The sequence below is a fragment of the Panthera uncia genome, chromosome D2 (assembly GCF_023721935.1).
Source record: "Panthera uncia isolate 11264 chromosome D2, Puncia_PCG_1.0, whole genome shotgun sequence".
Lineage (NCBI taxonomy): Eukaryota > Metazoa > Chordata > Mammalia > Carnivora > Felidae > Panthera > Panthera uncia.
Window position 1 is genome coordinate 53,900,309 of NC_064818.1, and position 13,645 is coordinate 53,913,953.

Consider the following 13,645-nt stretch of genomic DNA (forward strand, 5'->3'; position numbering starts at 1 on the left):
CATGAGAGGTTTGATTAATATTGTTGAATGAAGGAATGTGTGAATGGACAAATTAATGAGGCATAAACACATGAATATGAACACGAAGGTATCTGGGCTTAGTGAAGGAATCTGGGCATTTTCCACACTGAGAAAAGAGAAGGGCGATCCAGGCAGCAGGAACCGCATGAGCTAATGTAGAGGAGACATGAAAAGAAAGGCAGCCCCGAGTGCCGGAGGAGTCACTACTGCCGGAGATGTCCGCGCTCAGGGACGTCTAATAGATGTGTCGCTAGCACCTATCAGGAAAGGTCTTTGCACTGGAATATCAACCACTCCACCCCACCAAATCCGGGATGACTTTCTATTTTCTGGTACTCTCAAATTCAAGAAATAGTTGAGCACCTATTGTGCACATCATTATGGATGACACATGCTTCCTAAACTGAGGTAGGAGCAGGTCATCAGAGAAGCATATACACAAACCAGGGTGCAGAACGATGTGGTTGCAGTGGCCCCAGGAGAGTGTGAAGCACGGCTATACAGGTCCAGAGGGGAGCAAGGTCACTGCTGGTGGTGGGGATTTTTATCTTCTTTGCTTTTAAAAGTCTCAATCCACATGCTTTCACTAAGTGCCTACATCCCTGACACAGTTCCTGTACATCTGGAGGAACCAAAAGCCACAGAAGTCAGGAAGTGCCTTGAGCCTCCCTTTGCCCCACTGGGTCACTTTCAGCCCTCAACAGCACAGCACCAGCCCTACCCAGAATGAGCTTCTTGCTGGTAAGGCCCCATGACTTACCCTAGCCCCACTGCCCACAAGGCATTTCTTGGCTCCCAGCCAGTCTTTCCTAGATGGATTAACAGGAGGATGGCAGTCTCAGTAAAGTCAGGAAGGAAGACTCCTGAGAGAAAAAGGTGCAGGGAGGAGAGGCAGCATGTTCCAGAAGCAAATCGGTAACTTAACAGCTTTGCTTACAAATGGTCCTTCAGCTGGGCTCAGAGCTTCCCTGGCTGGGCTGCAAGGCCCCGGCTCGGAGGGGACCCAGATCACAGACAGGGTCACAGATGGAGGTGACCTGTACAAACATGCCAGCTAGCAAGGAGGTTGCTAAGGGAAGGCAGCAAGTTAGCTGGGGTTGAGTCCGCTCTGCACCATACACAAATTTGAGCCACAGAACCAGGCAGAGGGAGCAGAGGCACGAGAGAAGAGTGTAACACAGGAGTCACCTGAAGCAGAACAGCCTTCTAGAAGGGATTACAGACTCATATGAGTTTATGGTTTCCACTCTCAAGATATTTGCCTTTCTCTTTTGGCTCTTTTCTCCTAATAGAAGACGAGTCTCTGAGATTTTTCTTTTTAACATGTATTTTTTTCTAATTTTTAAATTAAAAACATTTTTTTAAATGTTTATTTTTGAGAGAGAGAGAGGGCGAGCAGGGGAGGGGCAGAGACAGAGGAAGACAGAGGATCCAAAGCAGGCTCTGCGCTGACAGCAGAAAGCCCAATGCGGGGATTGAATTCACAAACCGTGAGATCATGACCTGAGCTGAAGTTGGATGCTTAACCACTGACTGAGCCACCAAGGCGTCTGAGCCTCTGAGACTTTTAAGCAGAGTTAAATCCACAAGCAGATCGTGTTGGAAACAAATGGACAAGGGCCTCTCAGGAATGGCTCCCAAAGCTTTAGAACCCAGAGTCTCAGGGAGGTGACCAGTCCCTGGGAGAGGCTTTCCATATGAAATGTATTACCTAAGTCAGAGCAACACTAGGACTACAGTGTCATTCTCTGAAGGCAAGGACAGCGGCAAAAGAACTGAGAAAAAGATTGGGTGATAGAGAAAACACCCAAGAGAGATGTGCCTTCATTTCTATTTAGTGTTTGCATAAGCTTACCCTTAATAGAAATATTTATTTCTTATATGGTAAAGTTAGGAAACTGATGGTTTAATTCTGTCTCGAACAAAAAATTCTCAGGAGTATTGGGAGCAAAGTTGAATATCTGATATCAAAGGCATGCAGTTACCACCTGGTGGCAGCATAGCTAAACTAAAGACCATGAGTGTGAGGGGTGTGAGTGTGTGTGTGAGCACGCGTGTACACCCAGGCAATTCCAGGGAAGGAGAGTCAGGAGTGGAATCATAAAATCTCAGGGTCAGAAGCCAACATCACTCCCCTGCCCCACTTCATTCAACACGGCGAGTCTCCCTCACAAACTTCCTACTTAGTGGTTGTTTGGGTTCCTTTTGGAGAAGGAGTTAGTAATGATACTATCCCTTCTCCAAAACTCAAGTCAGAAAGAGGCAGATTTGTCCCAACACCGTTGATGACCTCCACTGAAAGCCTTCACTCCATACTGCTTGTCCTGTGACTGAATGAACACAGCCCACAGTCCTTAATACATTCACTTTCAGCTTCTAGGGTTGAATGGTAACAAAGGTGGGGCACTGATAAACTCGGCTACTTAGACATTTAGAAATAGCTCCATGTCCCTTCTGTCTCAGTGTCCCTTCTGGGGCTGGCAAATGCAGATCCTAGAAGAAGGGCAGGCCAGGAGAGTCCTCTATCCCAGTTGGGGGGCAGACAGACTTGTCCCCGGGAATGTACTGACCCAGAGTCCTGACCCAGTTCTCCCTCCACGGGATTTAAGTAGGCTACTAAATCTTGGAGCCTCAGTTTTCTCCCCTGTGAAATGGAGGTAATTCTACCCACCAAGCCCAAGGACGATGGGACGAAATAACAGATGAGATAAAAGCAGTCTGTTTGTCTGAAAGGGCTGTCGGATGGTACACCTTATCACTGTGCTGGGTGCTATTGCAAATACGCATGTTAGATTTATGTTTGTCCTGCTTGTTTATAAACTAAACCGCTTTCTCTCCTAGCAAGTCACTGGTAATAAATGAATGGTTTCTTCCCAGTGCGGCTCCTTGTGGGCCAGCAGGTAAGTGGTCCTTCTCAAAATTAAACCACAAAGACAGAAACACAAACCAAATCATGTCTAGAATCAGAAAATTCAGAGCTTATGTGATCTGGCAAATGAAAAATACAGTGGGTTTCCTTTCCCCACCCACAAAGCAGCCAAATTCTACAGCCAGCCTATTGTATTAGTGGCCTCCTTCTAGCTCCAGGGCAACCAGAATCCCCCTGACCCATGTAACTTTACAAGTGGCCAAGGGCCACAAAGCAGACTAGTCCCAGAGCACTCCGCTGCCTTGGGCAGTGCTGGAGAGGTTCACTGTTCCTGCTGTGGCTGCCTTTAGCATCCCCTGCAGCTTTCTGCTGGTGTGAGATTTCTTGTGTTGGAGCATCCAGGGGGATAACAGGTGTTAAGGCTCTCTGTCAACACTAAACTGCTAGTTAAGTGGGGGACTCGTTAACTGTTCAATTGCCCCATAACAAGGACACAGGCAGACATGATATACACAATCTCTGGCTTCCCAAGTAGGCATTGGTTTTCCTCCAAATGTTCTGTGTGAATGGGTCTCTGTTCCATACTGGAAAGGACTGTGTGTTGGCCCCTCTTGTCTCCCCAACACCCAGAAGAAGAGGCAAGTAGCTAAAACATGTTCCAGTAGATGTTCCAGAAATGCTTGTTGTGGCCATGGAGAGACAGATGGATGTACATGTGCAGAGGGTACCAGAGGTGAGCTGACATTTGTTTGGTGAGCTGACATTGGGGCAATGGCTGTAGCTGCTAGATGGCTTCTTTAGAAGAAACTAGGACTAAAATTTATGGCATTAGATGGAAAATTCAGACAGAAAATAAAGACTACGATCCTAGAGACAGATTTGAGCTCAAATGTGAGTTCTATCACTTATTAGGTGTGAGACTTTGGGAAAGTTGCTTAACCTCTCTGAGCTCAGTTTTCTCATTTGTAAAGTGCAAGTTAATCAAAACATCCTTATGCGGCTTTAAGGATTCAGTGAGATAGAGGATGTGGATGTGGGGGTGATGCCTTCTCTCCTCGCCCCTCTGCTGGGTCATGGCTCATTCGGCAAGAGCTTCTATCAGCACTTCCAGGCCTCTCAGTTAGGCGTAGGAAGGGAGCTTCTACTGAGCTTTCCCTCATTCTTGCTGCACCCCACAAGGGGCAGCCATTCTAACTACCAAGCACCTAGTAACGACTGGACCACAGCTTCCAGGTGCTGGGGGTGCCTTGTCAAAGGCCCTGCTGGCATCAGGGTCTGCCTCTGGCCACCGACCTGTCCACATCCCCTACTCTAAGGCACCTTCTTGGCACCCGCTTTTCTGTTCATGAGTGGGAAACTCAGGGTCACTTCCCCTGTCGTCTTCTCAGACTAAAGGTTGGCAATACTCGATCTAGCCCATTCCAGAAGCCCTCCATCAATAAAGCTGATACACTGATAGGAATTTGTTCTGCCTTTCTTTCTTTCTTTTTTTAAGTTTATTTATTTTGAGAGAGATTAAAAAAAAAAAAAAAAAAAACGTGTGTGTGCACGGAAGCAGGGGAGGGGCAGAGAGAGAGGGGGAGAGAGAGAATCCTAAGCAGGTTCTGCAGAACCCAACATGGAACTTGACCCACACACCATGAGATCATGACCTGAGCCAAAATCAAGAGGCGGTCACTTAACCAACTGAGCCACCCAGGTGCTCCTTGCCTTTCTTGAATCTATTAAATAGACCAGAAGGAAGGAAGGTAAGCTTTAGGCAGTGTTTCAGACTGCTTAGCCTTTGATAGCAAATGGTAGTAACATATTAAGAAAGCTCGTTGAGGGCCCCTTGCATGTTGTCCTGCTTCAATACTGCTTTGAAGTCCAGGGCTGGGGTGCCTGGGTGGCTCGGTTGGTTGAGTGTCCGACTTTAGCTCATCGGTCCATGAATTCAAGTCCCATGTCAGGCCCTGTGCTGATGGCTCGGAGCCTGGAGCCTGCTTCGAATTCTGTGTCTCCCTTTCTCTCTCTCTCTGCCCCTCTCCCGCTCATACTCTGTCTCTCTCATCCTCAAAAATGAATAAATGTGAAAAAAAAAAATACTGCTTTGAAGTCCAACATTATTTAGACCAGTGAGTCTCAAGGGCAGTAACACTGCCCTCTAGGGGAGGTTTGGAAAATCTAAGAGGGGGTTTTAGGTTGTCATCATGATGCAGGGACACTATATTAGTGCCCCTTATCCTCAGAGATACCTTCCAAGAAGCAGATACCTGAAACCACAGATAGTACCAAACCCTGTGTGTGTGTGTGTGTGTGTGTGTGTGTGTGTGTGTATACACAGTATACTTTCCCTACATACACACATACCTATAATAAAGTTCAACTTATCAATTATAGTAAGAGATTAACAACTATAACTAGTAATAAAAGAGAACAATTGTGACAATATAGCATAATAAGAGTTAGGTGAACATGGTTTCTCTCTCCCTCAAAATATTTTATGGAACGAACCCTTCTGGCGATGACAGGAGATGATAAAACACTACTTGATAAGATAAATGACGTATGCACTGACGTAGCATTAGGCTACCATCTACCTTCTGAGCCTATGTCAGAAGGAGGATCATCTGCTTCTGGGCCACAGCTGCTCATGGGAAACTGGGGAAAGTGAAATAAGTGAAATATCAGATAAGGGGGGACTACTGTACTGGAATTTAGCAGAAGGGAGAAAGACGTAGACACCCTGCAGTGTACAGGGCTGTCATGGGCAATGGAGTGATTTGTGCCCCTCATGACTTCTAAATATTTCACTAGACACACATATAGGTTAAAAAAAAAACCTGCTTATGACATGTATTTACACATATATGTGCATTTGTACATATCTATATATTTATGTGTGTATATTTCTCAATTTAATATCGGCAGGTACAAAGAAAAATATAGACAAGTATCCCAAACTATTAGGAGTGCTTGGGGTAGAGTCATATGGACTTTTAATAACTCAGTTATACATCTTTATTTTGTTTCAAATTTTATAAGAATGTATTACCGTTGTTACTGGGAAAAAAAATTAAGGTAACCAAAAACTAGGCAAAATTTGTTAAGCAACTTACAGGAAAAATCCTGTCCTAAAGATATTTTAGAAATAAGTTTATTATATATTAATCCATTAAAGGTGGGTTAACAAAAAAATCTGCTTATAATTTTCTGAGCCTGGAAACTAACCCCATATCGGGCTCTGTGCTGACAGCTCAGAGCCTGGAGCCTGCTCTGGATTCTGCGTGTGTGTGTGTGTGTGTGTGTGTCTCTCTCTCTCTCTCTCTCTGACCCTCCCCTGCTCATGCTCTGTCTCTCTCTCTCTCTCAAAAAATAAAATAAAATGTTTAAAAAAAGTAAAAAATAAATAAATACAACTTGTATTTCTGCATGGTTTTGATATGTACTGAATTTTCCAGGAATTCAATTACTATGAAAATGGAAAGGAGAGTGTGAAAAATCATTTACCACTTAGGAAAATCCATTGCTGCCGGTATCCGAGTCTCCCATACAACAGACACGTATCGGTCGGTCAGCATGTGAGGCCATGACATTGGTACTGATTCTGAGTGTAGATGCCTGCATCTGACTATTTCATTATGTCCTCATGTGCAGGCAGACTGAGCTGTTCCTTTCCTTTTACTTCTCGTTTATATTTCATTTAGGGCATATATTTGATTTCTAAATTTTCATATGTAATGGGGCGCCTGAGGGGCTCAGTCAGTTAAACATCCGACTGTTGGTTTCAGCTCAGGTCACGATCTCATGGTTTGTGGAATCGAGCCCCATGTCGGGCTCTGCACGGACTCTGCAGAGCCTGTTTGGGATTTTCTCTCTCCCTCTCTCTCTGCCCCTCACTCATGCGGGCACATGTGCTTGCTCCCTAAATAAATAAATAAATAAATAAACTAAAAAAATTTCTTTTAATTTTCATATGTAGGCAGATTATATTGTATATAAGTGGCATGTCAAGGTACTAAAGAGAAGCATTATGAAATGTTATAAGAAGGGCTCGTTGGGACTGATAGGGTTGAGAGCCACTGATTGAGCCTCTCAGATCACAAGACGATGCCTCCATCAATTCTGACCTCCAGGCACTTGCCTACACTTTTCAGTCGCTCAGCAGTCACAGCGGAGGAAGTCTGGAGAAGGACTGTGCTTGTCACAGCACATGATGACAAGATCTAACTTGTGTAAAACAGGATCTTCATCTCTTTGGGGCAGAGTGGGGGTAGGCGAGGGACTTCTCCCCACCCCCACCACCACACACCAGAGTGAAGAAAGCTGTGTGTCAGCAGAAGGATGGAAGCAGAACTGGGCTGTGCTACTTACAGAGGTCTTCGGTGGCAGCTGGGACAAAGGCAGCCATGGACTCATATAGCTCCTCGTCACAGCCGGGGTTGAGGGAGCACTTCATGAGCAGGTCTGTGGAAAGGTGGGCCATGGACTCATACACGGCGTCAGCCTCCTCCCCTTGCATCAGTTCCTCTTTAATGTGACTCTTCAGCATGTCCACAGTTTCCTGAAAGAGAAGACGGGAGTCACGGGAACCCTGAGACGGCCTGGCCCTCTGGGGACAGTTAGGCCCTCAGGGGCTCGTGACAGGCAGAGTAAAGGTGCACATGGGTCAGGGCTCAGCTGTGTGTCTGTCTGTATTTCCCACCAGCCTGAAAGCTCATGGCCAGGCTCCAAGCCTTCTTCTGTTTGTTTTATATTTTTTGTTTTAATCTTTCTATCTTCTCCCAACACGAAGCAGAGTCATGCACACAAGAGACTGTCATTAAGCATCCGATGAGATGCATGTATCCACAGGAAACAAATTAAAGACTTTCTCGTGAGCACCTATTACGGGTCAGGTACGATGCTGGGTGTTTGCCTATACATTCCCTCATGCCATCCCTTCCACAACGGCTTGAGAAACTTGTAATATTCCCTAGTTCAAAGATGAGAAAAACACAGCTCAGAAAAACCCAGTGCCTTACTCAGGGCTGTGCAATCCTACCTTCTGACCTTTCTACTACACCCTGGTTTCTACTTAGGGAAGCAAGTGACACCCAAGGGTGTCACTCTTGCTGACCAGCCAGATGGAAATCCAGATGGGCTAAGCAGGGCTGCAGCTAAGATGTCCTTGAGCTAGCATGCAGTCAGACGTCCCTCAGATGCTCGGGGCCTCGTCCCTGTCCCTTCTAGCAGGCTGCTCTGAGGTACCTCCCTTGGTTTTCTACCCTGTGTGCCCGACACAAGAGGTGGTCTTGGATGAAGTGCCCTGCAGTCGGACAGGCGGCCCTCGTCATTCTGCCTGTAGGTGGTGGTGAAGCCGGAAAACTGGCTTCCCTGAAACCTCCACACAACTTTCCTGGTAAGAAACTTTGATGTTTCACAATCCTAGTTCAGCACCAACCCGCAAAAATCCTCGTTTTCATCATCACTACCCCAAGAGAGCTAATCTGCTATTGACACAATGTGTTCGTTTCCTGATGAGACCTAAGGAGTAGCCCAGGTGACAGCTGGGAAGTGGTAGAGACTCAAGGTCTGGCATTTGGTTTTGATGTGGTGGAAAGAGGAAACAGGACAGTTCTTAGAGGTCATAAACAACACGCGGAGGCAACCTCTTGGTAGCAATGCTGAAGATGCATCGGCTGAAGGTGATTTTTGGTCGGAGAGCTAAGATTGGAGAAATGTGAATCAGATGAATTTCAGTGCGAACTGAAAAGGCATCTCAAAACTTCCCTGTTACACAGACTAGAATAACAAGCCCCGGAATTAGCATCAAACTAGGTTTGCATCCCATCTCCACCCTTACTAGAGTGTGACCCTGGCACAATTACCCTGTCTTGCTAAGCCCTTCTCCTCATTTATTAAAGAGAGATAACAATACTGCCAACTTCAAAGGATTGTGGTGATGATTAAATGAAACACTGCCTTTTGCCAATCAAATAAATTCAATAAGCAGTAGTTATGACTATGAACACAGTATGTCCCCAATAAAAACTGTTGGCATGGAAATGAAACCCTGCATTTGATACATTTGTGACTTCAAAGGAAAGCCAAGTAAACAGTCCTGGACTGCAAACACCTTTTAGCCTTATTTATGTAGACCGTGCCCCAAATGGGCACTCATGCTATTCCACTCATTCAACGTACTTAATCACTCCCAAACTGTGGAGAGCCCCCATACATGCCTCAGTGAGTCACTGACCTGAAAACTGTCAAATACTGAGCACAGAATTAAGTTTCTGGGGAGGTGTAGGCTCACCTCTGTATGGAGACAGAGAGTAAGACTAGATTGTCTTTGTTGTTCCTTTTGAGGTCACAGCCCCACGAGAGAGCCTGAGAGTCCCAGCTGTGACTCATGAAAATGAAGGAAAATCAGAAAAGGGTCCAGTCAGGAAAGGTAGGGGCCTCCAAGACAAGAGAAGCAATATTGGGGCATGGAATAAGGCCCAGGCATGGATGAGATTACACTCAAAGAAGGACCCAGAAGTCAGTGATCAAGGAGGACCTGGGGGTCTAAAACCAGATGAGCAAATAAACAGGGCCTATGTCTCTTAGACAGAGGCTCAGAAAGAGAGACAGGCCATTGGCATAAGGTGGGTCCTCACAGGTGGCCTCCCCAAAGCATCAAGTGCAGAGCTTTGTTGTGGTCTCTGCTAAGGAAGAAACCAATCCTAACAGTTCACAGTGGGACCTGACAGTGGGAGAGGCAGCTGGGAGCATCCCATCAAAGTGCCTTGGAGGTGGAAGAAGAGGGATCAGCATCAACCTCTAGCAGATTCACTCTCTGAATGTCTCTGTAAATTCTTTGAGGGTAGACCTCAGTGCTTTACATACATTATTTCCTTTTATCCTGAAAACAACCCTATGAGTAGGACTGGTGTTACCTTCCTTCTGCATCTTAGGACACTAAAAGAGAGAGTATACATGATCTGTCCATGTCATCCACTGTGGCTGACAAGTGTTGGCACAGGAATGTGGACTCAGGTCCATATGACTCCAGGGCTCAGTTCCACACACACTGGCCCTGCCAGAGAAGAGGCACATGAGCCCCTGCTAGAGATGAAATCCAACCATGTCTCGAGTGCAAAGGCAGCCCTTGGACCACACAGTCCATTTCCATTCCTGGGGCCTCCCCCGCCTTGACCTTACCACATACTCATCGATGAACTGCCGCAGGTCTCTGAAGCCATGTTTCTCAGCAATGGTGTTGGGGTAGTGGCCATGCTTGTTTGCCACACTGTATGCCTGTAGGGCTCCTGGGCAGGTGAGCAACAAGGCAGTGAGGTTCTTCAGTCCATACTTCGCAGCAAAATGCAACAAGGTGGGCAGCTCCTCGTCCCTCTGATCTGAATAATTGTTAAGGAAAACAATGGACAAATGAAAATGAAGGCAGAAGCACCCTTATTCATAGACACAAAGCTGGGAAGCCTACCATGGCATCCAGCAGGCACTCAATCAATAGTTCTTGGCTGACTGACCTAACATCTGGCAGCTTCCTTTGAGGTACCACTGAAGATTATATGCCCTCAGATGACAGAAGAAACATGTTAATTAATTTGCAAATCTAACAGTTAATATCCTACCTTTTTTCTCTAAAAGGATCAAAGAATCCTGAAAAATAATACTAATTCAAAATATGCTGATCTTCTAAAGGCTTAAGCAGCAGCTACAAAGTACAATGGGAATCTGGTTTTGACCTTCTCTGCAAATTTCATAGCACTTTAACACAATTTCTTCGTGCTGATTAAAAAAGAGAAGTCCATCTTCTTAGCTCTTACTCCAAATTTCATAAAGTATGCCAAGTAATCCTAGGTATGTTAATTAGCCTTTCCATGGCCCTTAGTTTTGAATGAGGAGATATTCCCAAACTATCTCAAAAGGGCTGAGAGGATTAATAAGAGGGTATTCAGTGAGTTCTTTGTTTAGGACAGGTTTTGAATGTTGGTATTAATACACCTGAACTGCAGGATGTCCATTAACCCTCTGATTCATGGGAAACAAAGTATTCCTTTGGTCACTGGATCCCTATGACCCCCTCCACCTACTAATATCTGGATGCAGCAAGTTAAACTCTACCAAGAAAATAGACAGTTTGTGTTGTGGAGTTGGGGACCAATCTTTCTTTTGTTTGTTTTCATAAAAATTGATTTCTTTTTTTTCTCAATGTTTATTTCTTTTTGAAAGACGGAGAGACACAGAGTGTGAGCAGGGGCAGGGGAGGGGCAGAGAGAGAGGGATACACAGAATCTGAAGTGGACTCCAGGCCCCGTGGTATCAGCACAGAGCCCAATGCAGGGCTTGAACTCACAAACCGTGAGATCAAGACCTGAGCCAAAGTCAGACACTCAACCAACTGAGCCACCCAGGCACCCCATAAAAATTGATTTCTAAACCCAATAGTGATAGATAGATAGATAGATAGATAGATAGACAGACAGACAGATAGATAGAAAGAAGGGTCAGACACAGGTAGAGGGTAACTGGGTTCTACTGGGCCACATGATGGAAGAGTGGTGTCCACAGAAGCACCCTAACAGGCACCCTGTCCAACTGGCCAGTGACCATCGCCACATAAGCAGTTCATGTCACACGTGCACACAAGACTGTTCCTCCCTCACTGAACAAATGTTTTGAGCCTTTAATTAGCCACCCAGGCACTGCCTCTGCCCTCACTGAGCTGACAGCCTAGCAGAGAAGACAGACACAGCTGAGGAGAACTAGCACAGAGGACAGCTGACATGCCAGGGGAGCCCCTGGCACCTAGATGGAACACCCTGCCAAAGGTTCGGGAAGGTCTTCCTGAGGAAGTGCTACCTAAGCCGCTGCAGGGGGGGAGAACAGAGGGCCACCAGGTGAACGGTAACCAATGAGGAGAGGAAGAAACTGTATTCCCATAAGTTGAGTTGGCAAGAGGCAGGGCAGAATTTTCATTAGGTGAAAGAAGCTCATACTTTCCGTAGAGCAGAGCCAAGGGATAGAGTGGAGAGAGATAAGGGCAGAAATGCAGCAGGAACCCCTTGGGAAGTGCTTGCAAACATGTTAAGGAGTTTGAACTTGATCTGAAGGCCAATGGGACCACAAAGGGTTTTTAGCAAGGGGTGGAGGTATGCAGATTGACAATTTGGAAGACCAGCTAGCCAGTGAAGGAATCATTCCCCAAGGATGAGCTGCAGGGAGGGAACCAGCGAGGTTTGAGCACAGGCTGACTGGATGCTGAAATCAACAGAGTGGAGTCAACCCACGGCTGGTTTCCTGAGGTTTGACCTTTTGACTTACTTGTCATCATATCTTCTTCTTCCAGTTGGTTAATTCCAAAGAGGTGCAATCCACTCGCAGGGATATTGTTCTTCAGAGACTCAGTTAGCAGTTTATCAAGGGTCTCTGTGTTGTAGGGCACAATTTTAAAGGCCTGAACACAAAAGGGAAGAAGGTCAGACTTTAACCCCAGCTATCTCCCATCCAGCAGGTTAGAAGCTGAAGAACCATGAGCAGAAACTACACACCCAGGGGTGCCTGGGTGGCTCAGTCAGTTAAGCATCTGACTTCAGCTCAGGTCATGATCTCGCGATTTGTGAGTTCGAGCCCCACGTCGGGCTCTGTGCTGACAGCTGAGAACTTGGGAGTCTGCTTTGAATTTTGTGTGTGTGTCTCTCTCTGCCCCTCCCCTGCTCATGCGTGCTCTCACTCTCTCTCTCAAAAATAACTAAAAACATTTTTTAAAAATTTTTAATTAAAAAATGAAAAGGAACTACGTGCCCAGAAAACTCAGGTTTCCTTTCAACATCCTTACCTGACACATGAACTCCACAGGATTTGCAGCATTGGACAATAAATTCCCAATTTCTTCCATGTCAGTATAGTAGCTGATAACAGTTTCACACACCACTAACTCCCCGGAATAGATCTTTAGAGAAACATTCCCAGATGAAAGGTCTAAACAGAAGAAGAAGAAAAAAAAAAAAAAAACAAAAACAAAACACCACCATGAATGCACCCAGGAAGAACAAGGTTTCCAGGGAAAAGTGTTCATGGATTCGCCTTAATGGTAAAGAAATTAACTGGGGGCTGGAAGAAAGATTTTGGAGGTAAGGTGGAGGACAGAGAAGTGAGGGGAAGGGGAGAAGTAGGAAGTGAGCAGACCAGTACTTGGGAGGCCTCTGAGTCAAAGGAATTGTCCTCACTGGGTCTGCAATTGAGTTTTTGGAAGATTTTCCTCTGTTTTATTCACTACACTAGGCCCAGTACCATGATAAACAGGAAGAGGAGCTGAGTTTAAAGCACTTTATACAAAGGTCAGTGGTTGGCACAAGGTGGGATAGATCCTGGCAGGTGGAACTCTGCCTCCACGACACTGGGCCAGGAGAATTGATTCACTTGCTCTGTTGCTGTCATTACTACGTCCTCTCTCTCTTCGGCACCACAGGAAGGGGTTTTGAGGAGGAAAGAAAAAATTAAAAATACACCAACCACAAAGATTCGATTCACAAAAGAGGAAATGCAACAAGTACAGAACATGGAAAAATATTCAGCCTCTTTAATAATCAAAGAAATGCAAATTAAAACAATGGGCTACTCTTTAAAAAGACATCAAATTAGCAAGGATATTTTAAATGATAATGTCTAGTGTTGGTGATGATATAGCAAACTTGATAGAAGTAATATTTCAGAAAGCAATTAAACCCTATTTCCAGGATCCTTAAAAATGCCCATCATTTCAAGGGATTCCATCTTGAGGAA

General features: G+C 45.5%; 1 protein-coding gene across 1 annotated transcript in view; it reads right to left on the reverse strand.

The window, feature by feature from the left end:
- PIK3AP1 (phosphoinositide-3-kinase adaptor protein 1) overlaps nt 1–13,645 on the reverse strand; it is a 118,220-nt gene that overhangs the window by 41,661 nt on the left and 62,914 nt on the right. Inside the window, exons 5-8 of the mRNA XM_049646455.1 lie at nt 12,699–12,841; nt 12,185–12,317; nt 10,058–10,254; nt 7,244–7,433 (exon numbers count right to left, since the gene is read on the reverse strand). Coding sequence (XP_049502412.1) covers nt 7,244–7,433; nt 10,058–10,254; nt 12,185–12,317; nt 12,699–12,841 — 663 coding nt within the window. The remainder of the gene's footprint in view (nt 1–7,243; nt 7,434–10,057; nt 10,255–12,184; nt 12,318–12,698; nt 12,842–13,645) is intronic.